The 26,857-nt window shown below is 48.2% G+C and overlaps 2 protein-coding genes and 1 pseudogene across 5 annotated transcripts; 1 reads left to right on the top strand and 2 right to left on the bottom strand.

Annotated features, from left to right (window-relative positions):
• On the top strand, positions 1 to 13,117 carry SMIM17 (small integral membrane protein 17). 2 transcript variants are annotated; one of them, XM_038527680.1, is made up of 4 exons: positions 1 to 49; positions 6,366 to 6,606; positions 7,729 to 7,805; positions 11,392 to 13,117. In XM_038527680.1, the coding sequence occupies exons 2-4, from the start codon at positions 6,444 to 6,446 to the stop codon at positions 11,500 to 11,502; spliced, it is 351 nt and encodes a 116-aa protein (XP_038383608.1). In that variant the 5' UTR covers positions 1 to 49; positions 6,366 to 6,443; the 3' UTR covers positions 11,503 to 13,117. The 2 variants fall into 2 exon arrangements, with proteins under 2 accessions (XP_038383608.1, XP_038383607.1); XM_038527679.1 differs by having other exon boundaries at positions 5 to 49; positions 6,359 to 6,606.
• Positions 13,118 to 17,724: 4,607 nt separating this feature from the next.
• On the bottom strand, positions 17,725 to 23,380 carry ZNF835 (zinc finger protein 835). 3 transcript variants are annotated; one of them, XM_038527637.1, is made up of 3 exons: positions 23,115 to 23,380; positions 21,939 to 22,029; positions 17,725 to 19,750 (listed from the first exon to the last, which is right to left on the bottom strand). In XM_038527637.1, the coding sequence occupies exon 3, from the start codon at positions 19,701 to 19,703 to the stop codon at positions 18,066 to 18,068; it is 1,638 nt and encodes a 545-aa protein (XP_038383565.1). In that variant the 5' UTR covers positions 19,704 to 19,750; positions 21,939 to 22,029; positions 23,115 to 23,380; the 3' UTR covers positions 17,725 to 18,065. The 3 variants fall into 3 exon arrangements, with proteins under 3 accessions (XP_038383565.1, XP_038383563.1, XP_038383564.1); XM_038527635.1 differs by having other exon boundaries at positions 23,138 to 23,380; XM_038527636.1 differs by having other exon boundaries at positions 22,989 to 23,121.
• A 3,363-nt stretch (positions 23,381 to 26,743) lies between these two features.
• Positions 26,744 to 26,857, bottom strand: LOC119869849 (annotated as a pseudogene).

Raw genomic sequence — 26,857 nt, 5'->3', positions numbered from 1 at the left:
CGCCGCCACTCCAGCTCTGCAGTGCCGGGACTGGGTCTGGTTGGGGAGGGTGAGTCCTTGGAGGGACCCCCGCGGGCGGGAGGTGGGGCTGCGAGACGGGGCTGGGGGCGGGGGCAGCCACCCGGGAAGCGCGCCTGTGAATTTGTGCGAGCCCGTTTGTGCTTGGGGGCGGGATCGGAGGCAGTCCTAGGATGAGGGTCCGGGGAGGGGGTCTCTCGCTCCCTCCGCACAGTCCGCGGGGAGAGGGCTGGACTGGGGCTGGGTCGGATTTGTTCCTCCCCCGAGCATTGACCGCCCGGCCGGCGGCCGGTGCACCGCAGCTGAATTCCGATTTCCCACCAGGAAGGGATCAACCCTGCATCCCGCAACCTCGTGGGTCGCTGGGCGCACGTGCGCCCCGGGCTCGCAGGGGTCTCGGCGTCTGCATCCGCCGTCCCGGTGCGTGTAGCACGTCGGGTCCGTGTGCCCACCCCGTACACACCTGCGTGTGTGTGCATCCGTTGTGTGTCTGAGTGCGCGCGTACCGCTCTGTAGTGGCCGGGAGTACAGGCGCGGTGGTCGGACGCGCTTGCCTCCCCGCCCAGCTCGGATGAGCTGTGTGGCTTTGACCGAGGACCGTCTCCGTCTGTAAGATGCGTGGAACAGTATCTGCCGCAGGGAATGATGGCGATGATTACGTTAGGAAGGTGTGGCGCGCTCCTGGGAACCGTGGCTGCAGCGTTACCGATACGGTTGTGGGGGTCAGTTGTGGCTACCTCATCTCCCTCCTTTTTTCTCGGGAATGACCAGTTTGGTGATTCGCTGAGAACACGGAGACTGTGAAGTGTGAATTCCTTCACGTGCACACCCCCGCCACCCCCCCCCCCCCCCATATTTCTCTCTGTTCCTCCCCACCCTCCATCCAGCTAGATCCAGGCTCTTGTAACCCGGACTCCAGGCTCTTGTCTTCTCCCTCCGTCATCCCTCTTCCCCTCAGCTTAAACACATGATTATAGCTGACATTAAAATCTAAACAGGACCCACACTCATGCTCTCTCACAAACTTTTCCAACAGTACTCGGAAAGTATTGTTTATGCTTACAGCCTCCTTTCCTCACCCTCTCATACTTCCCAGCGCACACCGAGGTTGCAAATTGGCAGCCCGACAACCTGCCCTATTTGGCTCGCTGGCATAATATCTTCCTTTTAAACATCTGAAAGTACTTTAGAATGGGGAAGATGTCATCTGAAACTATAAATCTCCGGTGTTCTCTTGAGGAATCAGAAGATAGGAGACATTGGGTGCACGTTTTAATTGGGCAAATATTGGTTGGGCTTCTGACAGGAACCAGATTTTTCCTTTGCCGCACTCGCCACTACTCCCTATCACCGCTGCCCATACCAGGCATCTGTTGGTATTTACTCACATTCTCCTTACAATAGAGAAGTATTTCTCTGGACCCGAATTTCATTTTCACTTTCAAATAGTGAAGTAAAAGGGAGGGACAGACATCTTTATTTTTTTAGGTCTATTGCATTTGTGTTATCTGCCCAACTCATGAAGGTTGAGCCTTGCAGCTGGTGTTCTGTCTGCTGTGACACCAGGTCTCCTGCTCTGCTCATTGGTCTTTGCTTGCTATCCTCTTGGTGCAGGAGAATGTGAGCCTCTGAGCATGTTGCATTCATCCCCAAGTCCCCAGTACTCAGCACAGGTCTTTCACGTAATTCTGGCTGAGAAATGCTTTGAGAAAGTCATTTACATTCAAGCACACGTGGGTGGCAAAGGTTAACGGGGTCCCATGGGATGTGATGTCTCTGCTCAGCCTTGAGGTGTGAGCACAAAGGCCAACACAGAAGGGCAAGGGTGAGCCAAGCAGAGGAAAAGCCTGTTTGTTCCTCCACTCGTCAGGCACTCACTTTGTATAAAAGTCTCCTTCAGTCTCGCATAAAACTCACAACGACTCTGTGAGGTAGCCGCCGTTACTGTCGACACCCCCACTTTACAGATGAGCACATTGAAATGTGGAGGATTTAAGTCACTTGCCTAGTGCCACATAGTGAATCCGTGGTGGAGCTGAAAGTTCTCATCTCGCCATGCTGGCAGCTGTGAGCATCCCATTAGCACTATCCATTCTTTCCTACCTTCAACTATTTTCTGTTGCATGGGCGCCAACACTACCATTCCCCTATTCTTTTTCCTTTACACCCCTTCCTCTGTTTCTCTTCTAGCATTTGTATTTAATCCTTGTGGTAGGCAGGAAGATGGTTCCCCAAAGATGTCTACATCCTTATGCCCAGAACCTATGAATACATTGGTTATAGGGTGAGGGCCAATTATGGTTGCTAATCAGCTGATGTGGAGATGGGGGAAGTGGTGAAACTGGATTCTTCATGCAGGAGCAAAGCAACCACAAGGATCCTACAAGGTGGAAGAGGGAGGTGGAGGAGTCAGAATCACAGTGACACACCATTAGAAAGACTCAAGTGGCCAATGCTGGCTTTAGTGATGGAGGAAGGGGCCATGGAGCCAGGCAATGCAGGTGGTTTAAGATATTGGAAAAGACAAGGAAATTGATTATCTCCCAGAACCTCCAGAAGGAACACAGCCCTGAGACACCTTGATCTTAACCCAGTGAGACCCATTTCAGACTTCTGAGTTGCAGAACTATAAGGTGATAAGTTTGCATTGTCTTAAGCCCCCCAATTCATGGTAATTTCCTGCAGCAGCCATAGGAAACCAACACTATCTAAAGCGTCCTTTTAATGTCTGAATGTTACAAACATTGATGTTGGAAATACTGCAGAATGAGGTTCAAAAAACACAACAAAATACATGCAATGTGCAAGTCTCAAAACCAACATTTGTTTACCTACATATTGAAACAGAAATGTGCAAGGAAACCAAAAATAAAGTTCCACAAAATTTAAACAATTTGTATTTAAGTTTCGTTTTCTGTGAGGTCTAAAACACACAGAGCAAAGGGCATGAAGTGTGCAGTGCAATGAAGGGAAAGCTGAGTGAATTTGCACAAGTGTCTTTACCTGTAGGACCACTACTCAGATCAAGATATAGAAGATCTCCAGCACCCCAAGAAAGTTCCCTTGCTCCTCCTCTGTTCCCAATCCAACCTAACCCAACCCAACCCAAATGAATGTTACCAAGCAACATCCATTTCTTTGCCTATTCCACACTTTTAAACAATTAATAAAATCACATGAATGTTCTCCTTTATGTCTGGCTTTTCTCGTTCAGTTTACTATGTATACTTTTAGATTCATGTGTGTTATTGTGTGTATCCTTTCTGTTTGTACCCTTTATTTCTGAATAACCCTCCATTATATGAATAAACTGTGGCTTACTTGTCTATTCTCTGAGAGACACGCGGGTTGTCTGCAAATATGAACATCTGTATTCTACAAATACGGCTGATAGCAACATTTGAGGACAAGTGTCTGTGTGGACATGATTTTCCTTTCTCTTTTTTTTAAAATTTTTTAAAATTTATTTATGATAGTCACAGAGAGAAAGAGAGAGGCAGAGACACAGACAGAGGGAGAAGCAGGCTCCATGCACCGGGAGCCCGATGTGGGACTCGATCCCGGGTCTCCAGGATCGCGCCCTGGGCCAAAGGCAGGCGCCAAACCACTGTGCCACCCAGGGATCCCGATTTTCCTTTCTCTTGAGTGAGTGTCTAGGAGTGAAATTGAATGTTCAGTTAGTAGATGTTTGTCAAATAGTTTTCCAAGTGGTTGAGCCAACATACACTCTCACCAGGACTCATTGCACTTTTAAAGTCTATAACACTTTTAAAGTCATTGCACTTTTAAAGTCTATAACAAAGGGAAGCTTTGTTATAAATGGAAAATCAGTATCTCCCCCTTCCCCTCTCCCTTTGTTTACAGTATGTAGAGTAATCATAAAAGTATGCACAGGAAAGCACCACCTTCTGGCTGGATACTTTGCCTGAGCAGGAAGCATCTCTCTCTCAGAGAGGGGACAGGGGTGGGAAGGTAGGAAGGCATGTTAGCATCAAATCCAGACTTTCTCATCCAGGCAGTGGAACTACCTCACCCCTATTCGGCTACCATTAAAAACCCCAGAGAACAACCAGTGTTGTTGGGGATATGGAGAAAAGGGACCCTTGTGCACCATTAGGAATGTGTATTGGTGTGGCTGCTGTAGAAAACAGTATGGAGCTCCTGGAAAAACTAGAGAGAGAATTGCCCCATGACCCAGCAATTCCACATCAGGGCTTATTCCCCAAAGAAATGAAAGGAGGGTCTCAAAGAGATATTTGCACAGTCATATTCATAGAAGCATTATTCACAATAGCTGCAGCATTGATCGGACAAGCAAAATGTGTTGTTCAGCCTTAAAAAGGAGGGAATTTCTGTGCTGCAACCTGGATGAACCTTGAGGAAGAACATTATGCTGTGTGACATAACAAGGCACAAAAGGACAAATACTGTATGATTCCACTTACATGGGAAGTTGGGTAGTCAAATTCATAGAGACGGAGTGGGATGGTGGTTCCAGCGGCTGGAGGACGGGGTGGGGTCCATGGTGGAGTGGACCAGAGGGGTAGGACCAGAGCAGAGCTAAGGCTGGGACCGGGACCATATTTTCTATGACAGAAGCAGGTGCGCTTAGCACCAGTTGGATGTGCAGTGAGGAGACAGGTGGATGGTGGAGGGAAAAGGGTGGAGCCCGGGAGGCAGGCTGTGCCAGGGGCTGGGTTTCCAGGGTTTGGGAGTTGTCCCTGTCTGAAAGGAAAGCCAACATGATGATTAATAAAGTTGAAGCAAAGAACATATTCTGCATATCTGCTCTTAGCGTCTTAGTTTCTGACATGAAAACATTTCAGATCTACTCACAGGTACAGGGATAGCCCTAAAAGCCACATCTCCCCACTTTGCAGGTTCAGAAATCATCATTTGTTTGCTTACTCTGACTTCCTTTGATCTGTCTTTTTCCTTTGCTGTAGAAGTATGTATGTATGTATGTACGTATTAAGTAGTTTCTACACCCAATGTAGGGCTTGAACTTACAACCCTGAGACAGAGTTGGCTGCTCTACTGACTGAGCCAGCCAGGTGCTCCCCCAGAAGTATTTTAGAGCAAATCTCAGCCATCGTGTTAATTGGCTTTTACACACTACAAAAAGATCTCTAAAAAAAATAATAAAATGGATATTTTCTGACCTGTCCATAGGACCATTTCCACACCCAGCAGAAACGATGAGACTGCCCTGACATCATCGAAAATCCCAATGCATCGTCAATTTCCTTGATTGTTTTAAAAATGTTTTTTTTTTCACACCAGGTTTCTTTGACTCTGACTCCAAACATGGTCCCCACATGCAATTGATTGTGTGTGTGTTCTGCATTTGATTGTTTAGTCACTAATATCTCTTTGGATCTAGACTATGTGCCCTGTGGTTTCTAAATTTGCTATAACGATTTTTATTTGTGTACACCTAAGTAAAGAAGAAAATGCTTTAAAGCTTTTCCCCCCTACACCAAGAGGATTTACTACTTTAAAAAAATTACTCTTTGCCAGAGCAGTCTGTAGGTTAAAGTGATGCAAGGCTGATAATACAGACAGCTCCCTAGAATAAGGAGCTAAACCAGCTGTAGAGTCCTAAGGTAAAGGATTACACAGTGTCACTCAGCTCCTTGCAAACAATTTCTTGAATTTTGGGTTGACAGGATAGAGAATGAGAATACTAAAGAGATTTTCCTTTTATTTTTTTAAAGATTTTATTTATTTATTTTTTAAAAAGATTTGCTATCTGTGAGAGACACAGAGAGAAAGGCAGAGACACAGGCAGAGAGAGAAGCAGGCTCCCTTGGTGGAGCCCAATGAGGGACTCGATCCCAGGACCCCGGGATCACAACCTGAGCTGAAGGCAGATGCTCAACCACTGAGCCACTCAGGCGTCCCAAGAGCTTTTCTTTTTAAATTAGACCTTTAACCTCCACCTGGGGAATGCTTCTAGGTTTTCCTTTATGCCAGCAAAGGAGAAGGTTGGGGCTGTTGGGGGCTGGCAGGAAGACCATGGCCCTTATCTTTGCAGCCAGAGGGATTCTGGGGGTGAGTCTCCCTAAAACCTTCTGGCTGTGTGCTTTGGGCTGCGGAATGAACATGCACGTGAATGTGCTGCTCTCTGGCTCCTACCTTGAAACTCCTATTCCCTTTGTTTCCTTATTTGCCTCTAGGGCACCGTTCGGTGCACTGTCTCTCCCCACTGGGCCCTGCTAGAATACAAGCTGCACAAGGGCAGTAAGCTGGGCCTCTGGCACTGCTGTGTCTCTGGCCCCTAGAAATAGTGTGTGGCACACAGACGTAAATACTTGTGGATTGACTAAATGTTTGTCAGCCTTCAGGTTCTGAACTCTGTGCCTGAGGAACCTGACAGATTGTCCGAAGAGAGACTTGTCTCAGAGACCCTACGTCCTTGGAAGATGCAGAGCCTCAGGCCTGAGCAGATTCGGGGGCTGCTGGAGCCGGAGAGGACCAAGATGCTGCTGCCCCGGGAGAGCAGGACCTGGGAGAAGCGCATCACCTCCACCAAAGACTGGGTGGCTGTGGAGGTTGAGGCTGCCAGCTGTGACAGTGACGAGAAAGGTGAGGGGCAGGTGTCCCATGGGAGGTGGGGGGAAGGTTGTGGCAGAGCCTTGGGGAGAGAGACACACTCATTCCTTCACTCATTCATTGGACAGATATGTGTCCCCCAGCCTTTGCTGTGTGGCAGGTCGCCCCAAAACTTAGTGGCTTAAAGCAATAGCCATTTCTCTGCTCACAATGCTGCAGGTCAGTGTATGATGTGGCCTCGGGGGACAGTTCTCCCAATGCCCATGCCTGCATTTGAGCTGGCAAGCCAGCTGGTTGACGTGCAATCACCTCACTTACATGTCTGAGTGGTTTGATGGCACTGACTTTGGGCTACTTGTCTCCCATAGGCCAGCCCAGGCTTTTTCTCATGGGGGTGGTTGCATGGCAAGAGAGGGAAAGCCTCAATTCACAAGCACTTTGTAAGCTGTACTGGCACCCAATTGCTCACACGCCATTGGTCAAAATAAGCTATGTGGTCAAGTGCAGCATCATCAAGGGAAAGGGCTGGACACAGGGATCAGTGAAGGGGTGGAAGGCCATTTGAGACAAAAAATTACCACAAGCACCTACTATGTGCTGGACGCTCTAGATCAAGCAGTTAATGAGATGGCCCCAGGAGAGTTTAGATTTTAGTGGAGAAACAGACAATAAACAACTAATGAAATAAAAAGGAAAGTAATGTCTGATGAGAGCTCTGAAGACAGTAAAATGGGATGATTGATGGAGAGGGACCCAAGGGTGCTCAGGGAGGGCGAGAGAGGCAGGAGAAGGGGTCGTTTACTCAAAGAGCTGGTGGTTGCGTGTGGGCAGCTGGAGCCGCACATGCAGTGACCCCGCAGTGGTGACAAGCTTACCGTGTTGCAGGAGGCTGTGGTAAACAGAGAAGAAACACTTCTCTTCCTGCATTTGAAGGAACTGAGGCTCAGGTCTCCTATCACATTCAAGTCTCCTATTCACTGTAACCACCTGGGCCACGTGGGCCAGAATGTGTGCAAGCTGGCGGGTTATGCAGGAATGAGGAAGACAGGGGTAGGATGCCAGGTGGAAGAGCAGGGAAAGCTCCCCAACCCCCCATCCCCACCCACCGCCAGCTGGCCTGATCACTGGCTCATGGCTCCTTTTCCCTGTACTCAGGTCTTTCTTCTCAAGAGCCTGGACTGGCCCAGGAGTGGAACCCGGTGGAGGGAGATGAAGAATCTGAGGACTCGCAGGTGAGTTGGGGATTTCCTCCTCATTTGCTCATTCCACAGCCATTTATGGAGCACTTACTATGTGCCAGGCAGTGTTCAAGGCACTGAAGTACGACAGTGAATGGGATAGAAATGGTGCCTCCCTCTGTTGGATTTACAGTCACTAACGTGGACAGACAAGCAAAATAAGTAGCTAAATTACAAATCATGCTGGATGGTAATAAGTGCTATGGAGAAAACTAAGCCAGGAAGGGGGTTCAGAAGTACAGGGTAGGGGTAGTATCCAGGGAAGTCTCTACTGAGAGGGAGAGGTTGGAGTAGAGGCAAGAAGGATGTGGGGGAGTGAGCCTGGCAGATGTCTAAGTGGGAAGAGGTTCTAGGCAGAAGGCACAGCAAGTGGAAAGGCCCTGAGGTAGGAGTGTGCTCTGCACATGTGAGGAACAGCCATAGGAGTCAGTTGCCTGGAGAAGAGTGGTGGTGGGGGAGTAGGAGGAGACAAGGTCATGGAGGTGATGGATGATGTAATATCTGTTGACCATGGTAAGAATTTGGCTTTTACCCTGAGTAAAGATGGGAGCTGTAGGAGAGCTCTGGACAGAGGTGGGAACAGTTCCAACTTCTGTTTTAACAGGACCCCTCTTGCTGCCAGGTTCCATGCCAGAGGGTTGGGTGTGTCTTATGGGCAGTGGGGAGCCATTCAAGGGATTTGCAGATGCAGAGAAGTCACGCTGGTAGCCCATGTGGAAGGAAGGGGGTTGGATGAGGTGGAGGAATGGGTGTAGGAGCCAGTTAGGACCTCCAGGTAGGAAACAAAAATAGATGGGAATGACATAGGTAGGAGCTGCCACTCACCTCATGAGGCTGATGCGATTCTCAGTGCTTCTCTTTATTAATTCATTTATTAACCAATTCATTTATTAACCAAGGGGAGGTGCCTAGAGGCTCTGCAACAACATTCATTCATTCATCTATTCACTGAGCTCTGACTTGTTCAGCCAGCACTGACAGAGTGCATGCTGGGGCAGGGTGCACCTCTCACTGGCCGGCTATGGGTCCTGACCCAGCTGAGCTTCTGGCATCCACAGAGCCTCCTTCCTCCTGGTGGTCTCCTTCCCAAAACCAAAGAGGATGAGCCCGTGTGGGACCAGAGACCATGAATAATAATAATTGCCAGCCTCCACAGACCTCACCATGCAGTTTCTTCAATTTATTTGATTCTTTTAACAGTTTCTTGAGATAGGATTTGTTATGGTCCGATTTTAAATATAGTGAAACTAAGGCACAGAGGCATTAGGTAATTTTCCCTAGATGACTCAGCTTGTGAGTGATAGAGCTGGGATTTGAATCCAGTACATCTCTTGAGCATTCTGGTATTCTGCTGGTCTGGGATTTTATCCTCTCCCAAGAGAGGACTTGGGATAAGGCATAAGGGCCTGTGCTCATCCCACGAATCAGACGTCACTCACCTCTCATGTCATAAATGCAAGCCTCATCTAAGTGCATGAGGTTAAAAGAGAAACACTAACGCCCAGAGATAACCCCTGGTGGGCAAAAGTTGCTGACAAAACCTGTCTACAACATCCGAGATTGAAATAGCTTTCCCTTTGAGGAGACCTAAATGAAGGAGGATTTGGAGTACAGATGATGAGGTGCTTCTTATTCTGGGCTCTGGGGACATGGGCGCTCACTTGCTGAAGATCCATCAGGTGGTAATTAGAATGTGTGCAAGTTTCTTTTTGCATATTACACTCCAACACAATGTTTTTAAATTTATTTTTTGAAGGATTTATTTATTTATTTATTTATTTATTTATTTATTTATTTATTTATTCATTCATTCATTCATGAGAGACACAGGCAGAGGGAGAAATAGGCTCCCTGTGGGAGCCCGATGCGGGTCTTGGGATCACGACCTGAGCCAAAGGCAGATGCTCAACCACTGAGCCGCCCAGGTGTCCCCAAGAGAATGTTTTCGAAAAGTTGCCATGAATCCTTATAGATGTTTTTCTCCTTGGAAACTGAGACTAGCTGGGATGTATTGTGTGAAAGATTTAGTGAGGGAGCATGCTCTTGGGAGGAACCTGCAGATAGTGAGGGGAGCTTGAAAGAGCCAGTGGGAAGGAGGCAAATATATGGGTTTAACTGGGGTCCAGCCTGGGCCTGATCCCATGAGGAGCTCTGGAGCATCCATAGCCCTCGCCCTCCTGTGAGCCAGGGGGAGTGTATTATGCCCCATCCCTGGTATGGACGGCTGACCTCCCACATGATTCCCTGAGGTGGGGGTGGAATGGCTTTCATTAGCAAAGGGCATTTCTCAGAAGGGGGCAATCATAAACAGAAGAGATAAACCATAGTTCATGGCCAATATGCACAGCAGTTGGAAGAGCAACAAAGGGGAACAAGGTAAGGGGCTGATGAGGCCATTATTAGTGGTAGAAGTTGTGTGTGTGCATATACATCAAATGTCTGCATGTCAGATGACCTGTATTTATTACATTTTTCTTCTTAACTTTATACTCTGCCTTAAAAAATGATAAGGATTTCCAATAAAATGCACAGGTCAGTGAGTGTGTACATGTGTATATGCCCGTGTAACCACAATATTCTGGATAGTTTTCCATGTTGATATATATTGATTACCTTTGTTCTTTTTTAAAATCACTTTTTTACAGCTGCCAAAATATTCTGTAGTATTCTCGGTCATACCCATTTCCTCAGCTGATGAATTGTCAGATTTTCAGTGTTGTTGCCACAGAAAAATAAACATCTGTCCTCTTTTTCAATAGCACAAATTATGAGGAACTTTGTAAAAATACGTTATTTTCTGGTCCTATCCAAGGTGTACTGCATCCAAAAATCCAAGGGCAGAGCCCTGATATTTGAAAAATCTTCCAAGTTTTTCTTTTTTTTCTTTTAAGACTTTATTTATTTATTCATGAGAGACAGAGAGAGAGAGAGGCAGAGACACAGGCAGAGGGAGAAGCAGGCTCCATGCAGGGAGCCCAACGTGGGACTCGATCCCAAGTCTCCAGGATCACACCCTGGGCTGCAGGTGGCGGTGCTAAACCGCTGTGCCACCGGGGCTGCCCCCTTCCAAATTTTTCTGTGGTGGAGCTGCTTACGTGGGTTATTTTCTCCAGATTGTAAAGGGGAGCTTTGAAATGAGATGGTGTCCAGCAGTGGACAGCAGGCCAGAAGGAGGACTTAGTCCTTTTTCAAAGATTAGAGATGTGAACCCCATCAACAATTTATCATATGCTTTAACATTTCATAGGATATGCTACATCCATTTCTCTTCTTTTTAAGGATTTTTTTTTCATATTGCCACTGCCTGGCTTTCTAGATAACTCACTATGTCATATCCATTCCCTGAACCTCCCTGATATTTTAATACCAGTCACACTATACTAATCACTAATTAGGAGAAGAATTGTCATCATTAACCATTTTGTCTTTCCATCCTTCATCATGGTATGTTTTTCCATTTATGTGTTCATTTGACAGGTATTTACAGAGCTCATACATACTCTGCATCAGGTAAGAAACAATGGTGGCCCTTCCATTTCTAACTTTTCCTTTTTAAAAAATTTTTTTTTCTCTGTTTCAGGGCTTTTTGGAGTGGTCGAAAGCTCCGCAACAAACGACAATAGTCTTGGTAGTGTGTGTCCTGTTTTTGTTCCTGGTTTTAACGGGGATGCCTATGATGTTCCACATTTAGCTATAGTGGTGGCAATTGTCCTGAAATAGATGTCCTGTTTCTTGTTAAGGAAATGTCTTGGTTCAAAATCAGGAATAGGTATTGGATATTAGCAAATGCCTTTCAAACATTCATCAAGATGATTTTTTTTGATATTTAATCTTCTGGTGTGAGGTTTTGCATTACTGTATTTCATTGAACTTAAAACATTGTTGATTGTAAAATGCATATTATTTTATATACTACTGAAAAAGGAAAACATGCCACGTCATTGTCAGATGCCACCAACTGGAAGATGCCTCCTGACTTTAGAGATTATGGAAAAATGAGCAATTTGGGATTGATGAAATCTGTGGATTTCTTAATATCAAATCATCTTTGTAGACTTGGGATTGTGGTGCAGTCCTGGCCCTTGGGATTGTGGTGCAATCCTGGCCCTTGGGATTGTGGTGCAATTCTGACCCTGGATTATATGTCTTGATATTTTATGTATGATTCTTGCCTCTATCTTCATACGTAAGATTGGTGCTATCTTTGTCAAGTTTTGGTAACATGGTAAGTGAGGCTTGCATCATAGAAGGACATGACATTTACTGTTGTCTAAACTTTAGAATAGTTTCTGTAGCTTAAGAATTAACACTTCCTTGACATTTTTGAAAGAATTCGCTAATAAAGGAATCAGGACCTAGAGCTACAGGGCGAAAGTTTCAGCTAAATTCTTGGGTGACTTTTTCAGTTTCTTCCCATGTTATCAGTTTATGAATACTTTTATACTTCATTCATTTTGATGATCTGTAGTGGTTTTTATGCCCTAGGAAATTCTTTATTCCATTGGAATTTTCAGATTTTAATTTAATTATGAATACTATTCTATAATTAACCAAAAAGCTTCTCTTTATTTTGTTCTAACCACTTTCTTCCTTTCGACTTCTGTTTGTGGTTTACCCATTATTAGATTTGTCAAAGTTTTACCTTGTCTATGATTTCTTTTCCAAAGAACTAGAATTGGGATTTATTTATATCCATGTTTTGCTAGTTTGTGATTTGTTTTCCATGGAGACGTATGGGGTTTATTTTATTACTATTTTTATTCCTTGTCTGTTTTTACGTTGAATAATTAACTCATTTATGTCTTTTTATGAAATTACTTGCTAAAATAGCATACTTAAGAATAAATGTATTTCTGATTATATAGCCTTGGCCACATCTTAAAGTTTGGTAATATGTGTCCTTGTCTAAATGTTCTATTGTAGTGTTTTTTTCTAAAGAGTGCTTTGAAACTCAGTGATCAGTTATTTAAAAATAGTTTTATTTTAATGATTTACTGCACTGTGAAAAAAGAATGTGGCCTCAAACATATCTGCTTTCAATACCTTTTTAAAAGTCTTTTATTGTGTCAAAAACCAATAAGGTTACATGAAAATCTGTTAGTACAATCATGTTTGTCAATATCTTTTTGCATTCTTTGCTTTATGAATTCAGCCACTGTGTTCCCTGATGCATATAAGTTACAGCACTGTTAACATCTTTGCCAATTAAAGAATACATGTAAAACACCAAGCACAATGCCAGGCATATCATAGCCATGCAATAAATGTTAGTTAAAACCTGATTCTGAATCCTTTGTGAAAAATAAAATGATTATCTTTAAACCAATTTAATCCTTGGCTTAAATTTTACCTTGTCTGATAGTGGTTGGTATTTCCATCCTGCAAGAGTGGAAATGGGAAGATGCCTGTGGGGACTGTCCCAGATGTCCCAGCCAGAGCAGCTGCTGTGGGGGCTGTGGGCTACAATTAGTCTGGCCCATGCCACACATCTTAGTCAAATTTGTAGGATATTGAAAATAATCATGATGGGTGCCTGGGTGGCTCAGTCGGTTAAGTGTCTGCCTATGGCTCAGGTCATGATCTCGGGGTCCCAGGTGGAGCCCCACATTAGGCTCCCTACTCCGTGGGGGTCTGCTTCTCCCTCTCCCTCTGCCCCTCCCCCTGCTTGTGCTCTCTCTCTCTCTTTCTCAAATAAACAAAATCTTAAAGAAAATAATCATGAGGGACGCCTGGGTGGCTCAGCAGTTGAGCATCTGCCTTATTGCTCAGGGCGTGATCCCAGGGCCCTGGGATTAAGTCTCACATCAGGCTCCTTGCACGGAGTCTGCTTCTCCCTCTGCCTATGTCTCTGCCTCTCTGTGTGTGTGTGTTTCTCATGAATAAATAAATAAATTTTTAAAAAGAAAAAAAAGAAAATAATCATGATAATAGTGTAAGTCATGTAAGTCGTGGTCATTTATTTGGGATCTCTCACATGCCAGAAGCCTCATTTCATTGATGATGGAAGTATCCACCCACACCCCTAATGTTTTTTTTTTTAATATTTTATTTATTCATAGAGACACACAGACAGAGAGAGAGGCAGAGACACAGGCAGAGGGAGAAGCAGGCTCCATGCAGAGAGCCTGACGTGGGACTCGATCCAGGGTCTCCAGGATCACGCCCTGGGCTACAGGTGGTGCTAAACCGCTGCACCACTGGGACTGCCCAGCCCTAGTGTTCTATTCTCCATTCAACAGCCAGACAGATCCCTTGAAACCATAATTAAGACCATTAAAAAAAAAAAAAAAAAGACCATTCCTAACCGAATTGCTTCCGCAGGTAAAAGCCAAAGTCCTCACAGTGGTCGTCCATCTCTGCCGGAATTGGCCTGTGTTTGTACCTCTCCCTCCATTCCATCTGCACTGGCCTTCTGTTGTTTGAACAAGCCCATCATGCATGTGCCTCGGGGCCTTCACACTGACTCCGGAATGGACTCTGCCTGGAATGCTCTTGCCCCGAAAGCTGCCATGGCTCCCTCACCTCCTGCAATGCTCTGCTTCAGTGTCTCCTCTGAGAGGCCTCCTTCACCGTCCCCAAAGCACCTCCATCCTTGGTCACTCTGTCTTCATAGTCTGTACCACCACCTGACAATTATGGATTCATGAGGTTCTGGTCTGTCCTCCTCTGCTTGGTCTCCCCGGAGGAGCTGAGTCCTGGGAAGGTTGAGTTGGGGGTGGGGGTGGGGGCTGCAGAGTTGAGCCTGCACTTCCCAGGGACTCTCCCCATGCCAGTTTGTGGGACCCCAATCCTTTCTGACTCCACCATGTGCCTGAGGTTTCTCTGTCCCCTCTGGGAACAGGACATGCTGGACCAGGGTGGTATCTATATATAGTATCTGGGGAACATAGTGCAGCGGATGGGGGAAGGGATGTCAAATAAGTGGGCTAAAATCCTAAAGGAGAAACTGGCTTGCCTGGTGTGAGGTTGATGGAAGGCTGCGTGGCGGTGTTCCAATTCCTTTGCCCCCTCACCTCATCCGTCATTTCGAAAGCTCTGAAACAGGTCTCTTTGGCAGCTGACCTCCTGGTGCTCAGCTTCTTCACGTTTTTTTTTTTTTTTTTAATAAATTTATTTTTTATTGGTGTTCAATTTACCAACATACAGAATAACACCCAGTGCTCATCCCGTCAAGTGCCCCCCTCAGTACCCGTCACCCATTCACCCCCACCCGCTTCTTCACGGTTGTGCGGCTGTGCGTCACTTTCCGCAGCAGGAGGGACCCCAGGCAGCCCTGTCCTCTGGGGCTGCTGCGACGCTCATCACGCACACGCCCACCCTCCGGGGTTTGTGGGCTGCACTGTCGGCCGCTTGGCCGCCCCCGGAGATGGAGACGCAGCAGCGCCTGCCCCAGCGAGGCCAAAATCCAAGTGAGGCCCTGCTGTGCAGGTGCACTGGACCTGGACGGGTCTCCTTGAGGTTTCGGGTTGGGCTCCAACGCCTGACGCCAGCCCCGCCCAAGGCCCCGCCCCATACTACACATTCATTCATTCACCCAGCACTCCCTGAGCACCTACTGTGTGAGAGCACCTGGGCTGGGCGAAAGTCAGAAGGAGGAGTCAGACTCTGTGGTCCATGACCCTGAATGGCTCTAGGATTGGAGATGGGCTTGTTCAACTATTCATTCACTCAGTATTTCTTGAGGACCTACTGTGTGCTGAGGCACAAGCTGAGAGAAGTCTGGGGCATTGGGATGAACTGTGTCATCCCTGACCCTGAATAACTCCAGGGTCTATGCTGGGAGGGACAACTATGTATTCAGTCACCTTGAGCTTCTTAAGGACCTACTATGTGCAGAGCCTTGGGCCAGCTTGGGTCGTAGGAAGGAACCAAAATGCCATGCTCTCTGATCCAGGGCTGGTGTTAAGGATGTTCACTTATTAATTTACCTGATCTATTAATTTATATCTCCTAAGGACCTACTGTGTGCTAATGCTTGGGTTGGGTGATGTGCGGGGTACAGGTAGGAACCAACCCTGTGGTCTCTGACCCTGAATGGCGTCAGGGCTGATGATGGGATGCTGGGATCCTGAGGACCTACTCTGTGCTGAGGCCTGAGTCTTGACTCAGGCACCATGAGTCATGACTCTGTAAGACAGAAAGAGGGATTTGTCACTCATCCGTCTATTTGTGTGAGATTTCCTGAGGACCTACTGTGTGCCAAAGCCTGTGCTGGTAATGCCAGGGCAAAAGTGAAGGCACACATCCTGTCCTCCTTGGCCCCTCACAGCTCCCTTGGTAGGACCAAGAGACAGGGAAGCTGGTGGGCAGGGAGACAGGTGTCTTTGTGTTTATGTATCTGTGTCCTGGCTTAGCTTCCCTCCCCCTTACACACATTAAAGATCATTGATGTTTATTTTCAAATTACATCACCTTTTCAAACTTTTTCAGGGACTAAGGAAATCTAAATATTGACTGGATGATATCAAGAAATTAATGTTTCAGTGGGTGTATAATATTGTGGTTGTGTAGAAGATACTTTTTTTAGGGATGCAAACTAAGGTATTTAACAATAAAGTGAGGTCATGTCTGTAATTTACTTTAAAATTGACCAGGGGAAAAAATAGACATATTTTCATGACCTATTTTAAAAGCAAATATGTATCATAAACTATGGTAAATTTTGTTATGAAACCATTTTTAGGTATTGTGTTCCTATTAAAATCGTTTTCTTTAAGGCATTCAAACTAGATGGGCGGACAAACATCTATTATACTTTATATTTTTTTGTAGAACTGAAAAATCTCACAACATTTTTTTAATGTGGGTTTTTTTACATCGTCCCATTACACAGGAAAGTGTTGGGCAACCTTGAAAAAAGGCATTTCTAACAGAAAAATATTTTTCTGTGACTTTTCCTTTTCTGGAGCTGAACAAATCACAATGAGATCAAAACAATCATAAATGATTCTATACCTATGAAATCTGATGCCCTAATTCTGTGAAATGACTGGTCATGTCCATTTTCATCTATTGATATAAGGTAAATAATCAATAAAAGGTGGGAAACTGTGTGCCATACACTACTATTGTGTAGAAAGGTATACCATACATCTTTTTAGCATTTTTACACATATAAATGAATATCCACATAAATATTTGCTTATATATGCATAGAACAAGCTGGATAGATACCAGGAAACTCAAGAATGGTTGCTTCGAGGGAGAGAGATTCGGTGGGTAGAGGGAATGGGGATGGATAAGGATAAGGTTTTTTTGTTGTGTTAATTATGGACCAAACAAATGTGTTACCCCTAAAATAATTCTGCAGAGATCATGCTGTAGGAGTAGAACTTACCTCACTGGCATAATAGGGGACTACTGTCTCCCCACATCATTGGGAAGGCCCTTCCTATTCTGCCCCTGGTCTTGGCTATGATGTTTGCTTTGGCTGACAGGTCTAGAAGCAAACTTGACATAATCCAAAGCTCTAAACTGCAAAGTTGGCCTGGCTGGGCCGTCCTGGGACAGCCAGCTCCTGTCCAGCCCTCAGCTGACTGCAGATGTGTAAATGAGTCTAGCCAACATCAACTGAGCCTGGTCCAGAATCAGAGAAACCCCCAGGATAGGAAATAATAAATGGACAACTGTACTGATTTGTTACACAGCAACAGCTAGCTGACACAATCACTGAAGGCAGGATATTGAGCTGGGGCAGGGGAAAGTGTGTCCTCACACTGGAAAAGGCTGGGCTCCACTCTAAAAATCTCCCTTTGCAGGTCTGTCAGGGGAGAGGTAAGTCTCTTCTAGAACTCTTCCTTCTTTGGATTTCTCTGGTTGTTCTAATCTGGGAAGCACCGGGTCAGTGCCAAGAACCCACAGCTCTCCTCCAGACCCTCTCCCTTCGTTAATACGCCAACTTCACCAAAGGGGCTGAAACTTTTATCCAATTAATTTTATTGAACAAATGCCTACTCGATCATAAAAACTTCAACCACTAACAGGCTAGCTAAAGATGCACAGACAGTACTTTGGGTCCACTGTTGTGGACGTTTATCATTCTGAACCAGGAGGCAGTGGGTCTTTGTGTGGTGGAGATGGGGGCTGTCTGGCAGATGCGGAGGGGAGGCCCGGCCCTGCGGCTTCCTCCCTGTGTGACCCTGGGCAAGTCACTGAGCTTCTCTGAGCCTCGGTTTTCTCATGGGGAGGCTAGGGTCTCTCCCCTCGGCTGTGAGGTCAGAAGTGAGGTGTGAAAGTGCTCGGTGCAATGCCTGGCTAGGGGAGGATCTCATCTTCCCGCTGGTCTGCGGCAGTGTCTGAAGAGTCGCTGCTGCTCACAGGCTTCTCCTCCCTCCGGGAGCTCAGAGGTCGAGTTAGGTGTGGCAGCTGCGTGAAGGTGTCGCCACACTGGGTGCGTGGGTAGGCTTTCTTGTCAGTGTGCGTTCTCTGGTGTCGGATGAGGGCAGATGAGAAGCTGAAGGCCTTGCCACAGCTGCTGCACTCGTAGGGCTTCTCCCCGGTGTGCACGATGTGGTGCTGGATCAGGTAGGAACGGTTGCTGAAGGCCTTGCCGCACTCGTGGCACGTGTAGGGCCGCTCACCCGTGTGCGTCCGCTGGTGCAGAGTAAGTGAGGAGCCCTGGCTGAAGGCCTTGCCACACTCTGTGCACCTGTAGGGCTTCTCACCCGTGTGGATCTTCTGGTGCTCAATGAGGGAGGACACGTGGCTGAAGGCCACCCCGCACTCTAGGCACTTATAGGGCTTGGCGCCTGTATGCACCAGGTGGTGCTGCACCAGGTGGGAGCGGTTGCTGAAGGCGCGGCCGCAGTCCTGGCACGCATAGGGCCGCTCACCTGTGTGCACGCGCTGGTGTTGGCTCAGGTGTGACACCTGCGTGAAGGCCTTCCCACACTGTGTGCATGCATATGGCTTCTCGCCTGTGTGGATACGCCGATGCTCCGTGAGTGAGGCGCTCTGGCTAAAGGGCGCGCCACACTCGGGGCACGTGTAGGGCTTCTCACCAGTGTGCACACGCCGGTGTTGCGTCAGATGCGCGATTTGTGTGAAGGCCTTGGCGCACTGGCTGCAGGCGTAGGGCCGCTCGGCCGTGTGTGTGCGCTGGTGGCGGATGAGTGCTGACGAAAAGCGGAAGGCCTTAGCGCACTGGCCACAGGCATATGGCTTCTCGCCAGTGTGGATGCGCTGGTGCTCCAGCAGGGATGAGCGGTTGCGGAAGGCCTTGGCGCACTGACCGCATGCGTAAGGCCGCTCGCCCGTGTGCACGCGCCGGTGCTGGGCCAGGTGCGTGGGACGCGCGAAGGCCTTGCCGCAGTCGGTGCAGTGGTGCGGCCGCTCACCCGTGTGCGTGCGCCAGTGTGACGCCAGGTAGGAGCCCTGGCTGAAGGCCTTGCCACACTCGGGGCACGCGTAGGGCCGCTCGCCCGTGTGCGTGCGCTGGTGCAGGGTCAGGTGCACGCTCTGGCTGAAGGCCTTGCCGCACTCGGTGCACGTGAACGGCTTCTCGCCCGTGTGGGTTCTTTGGTGCAGCGTGAATGCCGAGCAGTAGCTGAAGGCCTTGCCGCAGTCGCCACACTTCCACGGCTTTCTGGGGCCATCCTCTCCCTCCTCGCAGGCGGCCTTCTTCTGCTTCGGGGGCCTTCTAGGTGCACTGCGCCCGTGGGGCCTGCTGTCGGCTGGGGGAAGGGGCAGGCTCGGGCTAGTGCCTGGGACCTCGCTGGGTTCATCCTGTGCCTGCACAGTGGCCCCGGCAGTGTCCTCTCCGCGGGTGGTGGCCTCTGCCTTGGGACAGCTTTCCAGCTTTCCCTGCAGGTCCTTGAACTGACCTTCTTGTTCCTGGGATGCTCCCACCTCAGAGCCCTGGGGGGCAGCCATGGCCAAGAGACCTTCTTTCATCTGTGCTTCCTGGGCCACTGTCTGTTTTCACATCTTCGTTACTGGATCTGAAAGGAAAGGGAAAAACCAAATAGGTTGGTCATCTGTCCCGGGCTGGAGAAGATGTCCTGCAGAGTCCCAACCGCCATACCACTGGCAGTTCGGCTCAGATGTTCTTTGTTGTAGGGTGGTCTGTGCCCTTCAGGATGTTTAGCAGTGCCCCTACTTCTACCCATTGATTGCAGGTAGCATCCCTGACAAGGTGTAACCACCAGAAGTGTCTCTAGACATTTCCAAGGGTCCCCTGGGGGGCAAAATGATCCCTCATTGAGAATCACTGATTTAACAGAACTGAAAACAAGTTTATTTAAAGATTTTATTTATTTATTTGAAAGAGAGAGTGAGAGCATGAGCAGGGGGAGGGGCAGAGGGAGAGGGAGAAGCAGACTCCCCGTGGAGCAGGGAGCCCCATGTGGGGCTTGATCCCAAGACCCTGGGATCACGGACCTGAGCTGAAGGCAGATGTTCAACCACTAAGTCACCTAGGGACCCCTACTGAAAACAATTTTAAAAGATCCTTGCAAAACCATGAATCTGACAGCTCTTAGATATACCCTTGCAACCTGGTACTACAGGCCAAAATGTGTCCCCCTCCCTTGAAGTTCATAGATCAAAGCCTGAAGTGATGGTGTCTGGAGGTGAGGGCTTTGGGAGATAATGAGGCCCCCCATGATGGGACTAGTGTTCTCATAAGAGGAAAACAGGCCAGAGCTCCCTCTCCAGCATGTGAGGACACAGTGAGGAGGAGACTGCAAGCCGTGAAGAGGGTGCTCACCAGAACCCCAACCATGCTGATGCCCTAATCCTGGATTTCAGTCTCCAGAAGTGTGAGGAAATAAACTGTTGTTGAACACACCAAGTCTCTAGTACTTTGTTATGCCAGTCTGAGAAGAGAGTTTTGTTTTCTGAAAATCATACACAGAGGAACAGGGGGCTCCCAACTCCACACATAATATACTGCTGGTGGGAGCAGGCACTAGAAGACCCACTGGCATCTTCTAGGAAAGCTGTAGACACACAACCCCTATAGCCCAGTAATTACATTTTCTGGAACGTGAGCAAGAGAAGCATGCATACGTGTGTACCCGGAGGCCTGGCCAAGATTGTAACAGTCCAACACCAGAAAAGAATCCAACTGCCCATTAACAAGGGAGCAGTCAGATAAACAGGGTCATACAATGGAGTATCTCACAGCATAAACACGAATGCTGATCAGCTGCCATACCGGCTCAGAACCTCAGACACACAGTGTTGGCAAACAAAGCAAGATGCAAAGAATTTATCAGGTATGATGCATTTTAGGTAAAAATAGTCAAACTCAATCTATATTTTAGGGATTATGATCATGTGGCAAAGGTTCACTGCTCCACTGTGGACCGGTAGCCTGTGGCAAATGCAGGGCTTGGCCCTTCTGCAGGCCTGGCAACTTGGAATATGCTTTTTTAACAAGAGGCTTAGGCGATTTGTAGGCACAGGAGTGTCTGAGAGGTGCTGGTCTTGGCCACTCCACAGCCACCTTGGGTGTACTGTTACAGTGGCAATAACTAGCACCTGTTGAACACAGAGCTATATGCCTGGCATCCTTGAAGCTTTGGCATGTGTTAGCTCACTATTCCTCACATTATTGAGGAATAATGTTCCCAGAAGTGACAAGCTAGGTCCCACACCTGGGTACCTGGCTCCAGAGCTTACCCTCCACAATGCCCTTGTCTACCCCTAGCTCATACTGCTCCAACCATGGGCCACACCCTGTTCCACAAATATTCCAGGCGTGCTCCTGCCTCAGGACCTTTGCACTGGCTGTTCCATTTGCCTGGAATGTTCTTCCCTTGAGCCCAGGCCTGAGGGAAAAGACTTCTGAGCATAGACCCAGAGGTGAAGGAGTGAGTGTTCTGGGCCATGAGTGCAGCAGGGGCAAAGGTTCTGAGCCAGGACCACAGCTTGGGTGACAGAGGAAATGCAAAGGTGCTGAGCAGTGGAGGAGGGGGTGGAACAGAACAACCAAGGCAGGTAGCAGGGGGAGACTAGGTATGGTGGCGGCAAGGGTCAGACCAAGCAGGGTCTTGTGTGCAGCGGTAAGAACTCTGCTGGTGGGAGGCAGGCTGGGCTATGCCCAGTTCTGGTACCATCTTCAGGCAGTCCTCAGGCTAGAGTTAGCCCAGCTGTGTCCCCAGAGAGCTGGACAGTGGTACCCACCTTGTAGTCTTGAGAGCACTGGGTCCTGTCCATGTCACTCAGGTAGTAGCCCCTGCTCTGACCACCATGTACCAGGGGGTTCAGTCAGCATCTGTGAGAGAAAGAAATGGCAGCCATGAAGGGAAGATGCTGGGGCAAAGGCAGGCGGTCAGAACCAAACACGGCGTTTTCTGTGTGTGTGTGGGAGGGTATGCAGATTCAGGGCGGGGTGAGCCGGGCAGGGTCATGCAAAGAAACAGGCAACCAAAGGGGAGACACGGACACACTCAGAGGCAGACACACATATCCTGTTACACAGATATGCATGGAGTCACACAAAATCACACATGCTGTCCCGCCCCACACAGACAGCACCCACAGGGACACACCCAGACACGTGCACAGTCCTATGCAGCAGGCAGAGCTTCACATGTGCACAAAGTCACACACACACAGGGTCTCCCCTAAGTGTGGAAATACAGCAACCCCAGGTTTGCACAGGGTCTCATACACATCCTGTGACATCTGACGAGATCTCCACAAGCGGTTGTGTTCAGACACGCAGAATGACACAGGCATGCTCAGGCTGACCAGCTCCAGGATAGCAGACACACCCATCAAAACACTGTGTTCAGTGGCACACCCAGACATACAGAGTCCCACACTCCACACCCAAGAGAACATGTTCCACACACCAGCACACGTGGCACAGGTCTCCAAGTGCAGACATCTGCTCAATTCTGCATGCTGCTTCCCCTTTACAGGTACATGCCTGTATGTCAGTCATGTGTAAACACACAGTGACTTAGGAGGGATGGCCTCACATGCAGAGTTGCACACACAGGGCACAAACTGAGGTAGCCACCTTCACGCAAACACACAGGGACAGAATCACATGCATGGCTCACACCTGCATGGGCACACAGGTGCAAACACACGATGACATGCGGGGACGGATGGTGTTACAGGCATAGCTACACCGGCACAAAGTTGTGCAGTCACACACGTGCAGACACATGGAGACAGGCGGGTGGGACACAAACGCACGGGGACACGCACATGGTCACACACCTGCATGGGAGCAAAGTTGTGCAATCGCGCACGTGCAGACACACGAAGACACGCGGGGCGGGGTTCACACGCACACGGCGCCCGAGTCACGGACGTACACCGACACGCACCCCCGCGCACACTCACTCGCGCACGCGCACACCACACACCGCTGCCTTCGCTTCCCGACACCAGCTCTGAAGGCCTCGGGCAGCATCCCCCGAGGTCGGTCAGGTTCTCCTGGGTCTCTGGCCCTGCCCGGCCGGTGCGGACCCCAGAAGCCCCTGGTCCCGCGGGGGCGCGGACGAGCCGGCAGCACCGGTCACCGCTACGACCACCCGGGTGGGCCTGAGCGCCAGGCTGGTGCGGACTGCGCGTGCGTGCCGGGACAGCGAGAGCCCGCGGACAGCTCCCGAGAACTACGACTCCCGGAAGGCATTGCGCCGCCGCCCTGGGGGCCCGGAAGTTCTCGGCCCCGTGCGCGCAGGGGGGCCGCAGGAGGGCTCCGAGTGGTGGGCGGGGCCAGTAATAGGGGGCGGGACTCTTCTTCCTCAGAGGAGGGGAGGGGCGGAGTCGACAGGCTTAGAACTGGATCAGAGCTGCTAAGGCACTTACCGCAGGCGGCGCCGCACAGCCGGCAGGAGCTGGCGGTTCCAACCCACAGCTCGAGGTGAAGTCGTGGAAAGCATTTGTCTCAGCGTTTGCTCTAATTCCCTTCCACAGCAGAGCTGGTGGCAAATCCATAGATGTGGGCCAATGGTTGTAATAGCAAACATGTACATCTACGGGACTCCTGGCCAGCCAGTCTTTTATTTATTTTTTAATTTAATTTTTAAAAGATTTTATTTATTCATTCATGAGAAAGAGAGAGGCAGACATAGGCAGAGGGAGAAGCATTCTCCCTGCGTAGAGCCTGATGCAGGACTCGATCCCAGGACCCTGGGATCATGACCTGAGCCCAAGGCAGGTGCTCAACCACTGAGCCACCAGGTGCTCCGAAAGGGAACATCTTCAAAGAATGGACCATGGAGACAGCTCAAACATTCTTTTCCTTAAAATACGATTTTTAAAGCCGTTTTCTTTAGAAAGCTATATTTAACTGCTATGGGCTGAATTGTGCCCCATCCTCCAAGAAAAGGAAGATGCACATGAATCTGAACCCCCAGTATCTCAGGATGTGATCTTATTTGGACACGGGGTCTTTACAGAGGTAATCAAGTTAAAATGAAGTCCTTAGGGCGGGTCCTAATGCAACATGACTGGTGTCCCCTAATACAGAGGCAGACACACAGAAGAGGTACACATTGCAGGGGTGAGCCACATACACCTGATGCCTGCACAGAAAGACCTGAATCAGCATCTCTATGTAGTTTTGGAATGTAGGTGAAGTTTGCTGGGGTGAGGTCCAGAGCCGACTACCAAGAAAGAATTTGTGAGATGTCTTTAGTGCAAAATAGTGGTTTTCTTAATGCACGGGGACAGGACCCATGGACAGAAAGAGCTGCTGCCCCTGGGGTTGTGAGGGGTAACTGATTATATACTTGGGAGTTGGGGGAGGTAAGGAAAAAAGGAAGGTGTTCAAAAGAATTTTTGTATGCTAAAGAGGACCTACGAGATACTGGAGGCTTTGCCATTATCAAGTTAAGATTGTTTTTCCATCTAGTAAAGCATTAACACTAAGATGGTTGGGAGTTTTTGGGGTACCTGGGTGGCTCGGTGGTTGAGCACCTGCCTTCGGCTCAGGTTGGGATCCTGGGTTCCTGGGATCAAGTCCCCGCATCGGGCTCCCTGCAGGGAGCCTGCTTCTCTCTCTGCCTGTGTCTTTGCCTGTGTCTGTGTCTCATGTCTCACATATTTTATAAATAAAATCTAAAAAAAAAAAGATAGTAGGGAGTTTCTTTTTTTTTTTTTTTTTTTTTAGTAGGGAGTTTCCTTCTGGAAGTTAGGTTATTGTCAAAAATGTTTTGTTCTTGTAAATTAGTAAGACATTTGTAAACCAAGGGAAATTCATGTCTTGCAGGATTGTGATCTTTATCGGTTAACTGTTTTTCCTTTCCCTTAGCTTTAGGGCAGCCAGGAGTGCTGAGGAAGGTCACAGGTATCCCACCTGGTGGGGGCGGCTCCTCTGCGGGGTGTCAGCTTGTGGTTTGTCCTCAGCTAGCCTTCTTTTAAAAAACATCTCATTTAAATTCAATTTTCTGATATACAGTATAGCTCCCAGTGCTTATCTCATCATGTGCCCTCTTTAGTGCCAGTCATCCAGTCACCCCATCCCCTCACTCTCCTCCCCTTCTGCAACCCTCTGTTTCTCAGAGTTAGGAGTCTCTCTCATGGTCTGTCTTCCTCTCTAATTTTGTATTATGTTAAGTGAAATGAGCAAATCTCAGCTAGCCTTCTGTTCCCTCATCACATCTGATTCAATCAGGGGAGACTGGCCAAGCCCACTCGTGACACAGCATCATAGGAGTCTCAAGGGGACATAGGTCGGACAGCGGTGTGCAGAGAGGGGACAGAGATAAATGTTAGCTCTAAGTGTAATTAGAGAAATCACCAATAAGTCTTATTTCCAAAAAGATAAAAGAGGCCATAAGAATGTACACCACAGTGCTTATAATTATGCTCTTCAGTTACCTCCAAAGACCCCTACTCTTTCCTTAAACTAGTGTGCTGATCACTTGGGGGCACTGTTGCCCCACAGAAGGAAGGATAAAATCTGCTCAAACAAAGACTTTCCCTCAAAAAATAGGGGAAAATAGGATTCCATGGGGGTTGCTGAGTGCCAGGGGGAGGCCAAAAGTTCCCTCAAGCCGGGTGGGGGTCCTCTGTCCATTCTGCCCAGGAAAGACACTTTTAGGTACCTTTCCCCAGAAAAACTCCTTGCACACATGCTCCTAGAAGTGCAAGGAATGCACTTGAAATGGACACGTTTTCTTGAATGTAATTTTGTTAGAGCAAGAAGAGGTGTGGTATGTTCCTGCCCCCTCACCTCTCTAGGGCCTGGGTTGGTGGGCAGGAGGGTCGGTGACACAAAGATATCACCATGGCAGTGCAGGTGAGGTTTATGAGTGTCACTGGTGTGACTTTGTCTTTGACCCTAGCAGCACTGATGTGAGAGGCAATCAGAAAGCCCCAGGGCTCCCTGGCTTGCTCTGTGCAGACTCCAGGTCCCAGCTTCTGCTGGGTGCCCCCAGCCCAGCCAGTGATTTGCTTCCCCTGCTCCTAACCCCAGGGTGGTGCCCCAGGGATGAAGTCCTCCATAGCAATTCACACAACTGTTTTAAAAAATTCCAGTCTATCCTATTTTATTTCATTAAAAATATGCTGGTCATGCATGATAAATGGGATTGATTACACCATCCCTCATATAGACCACCTCCTCTGGAGACAGCTGAAAAACTCTGCTGTTAAAAACACCCATACAGGAGCTAGACTTTTATACCTTGGTCCCTGGCTAAGCCATAACAGTGGTGTGACTTTGGTGAAGGCATGTCAGCTCTTAGTTCTTCCTACATGTAAAATGGGGATGATACTGGGAATGGCACCCACCTCTTCTGCGTGGTGCAGTTGAAAGTATACAGAATAGTGTCTGACCCACAATAATTCCCTTAAAAGACTCAGAAGTATGATGATGAGGATGATGGTACCTAACCAGATTGGCCAGATCAGTTTTGATACCAAGGAATACAATATTTATTTACTTTTATTTATTTCTTAAAGATTTTATTTACTTATTCATGAGAGACACAGAGGGAGGCAGAGATATAGGCAGAGGGAGAAAAAATATGGAACACTTCACGAATTTGAAGTGAAGTGCACATCCTTGCACAAGGGCCATGCTAATCTTCTCTGTATCATTCCAATTTTAGTATATGTGCTGCCAAAGCGAGTAC

The sequence above is a fragment of the Canis lupus genome, chromosome 1 (genome assembly GCF_011100685.1).
Source record: "Canis lupus familiaris isolate Mischka breed German Shepherd chromosome 1, alternate assembly UU_Cfam_GSD_1.0, whole genome shotgun sequence".
NCBI classification, from domain to species: domain Eukaryota; kingdom Metazoa; phylum Chordata; class Mammalia; order Carnivora; family Canidae; genus Canis; species Canis lupus.
This window is presented reverse-complemented; position numbering and strand designations above follow the sequence as displayed.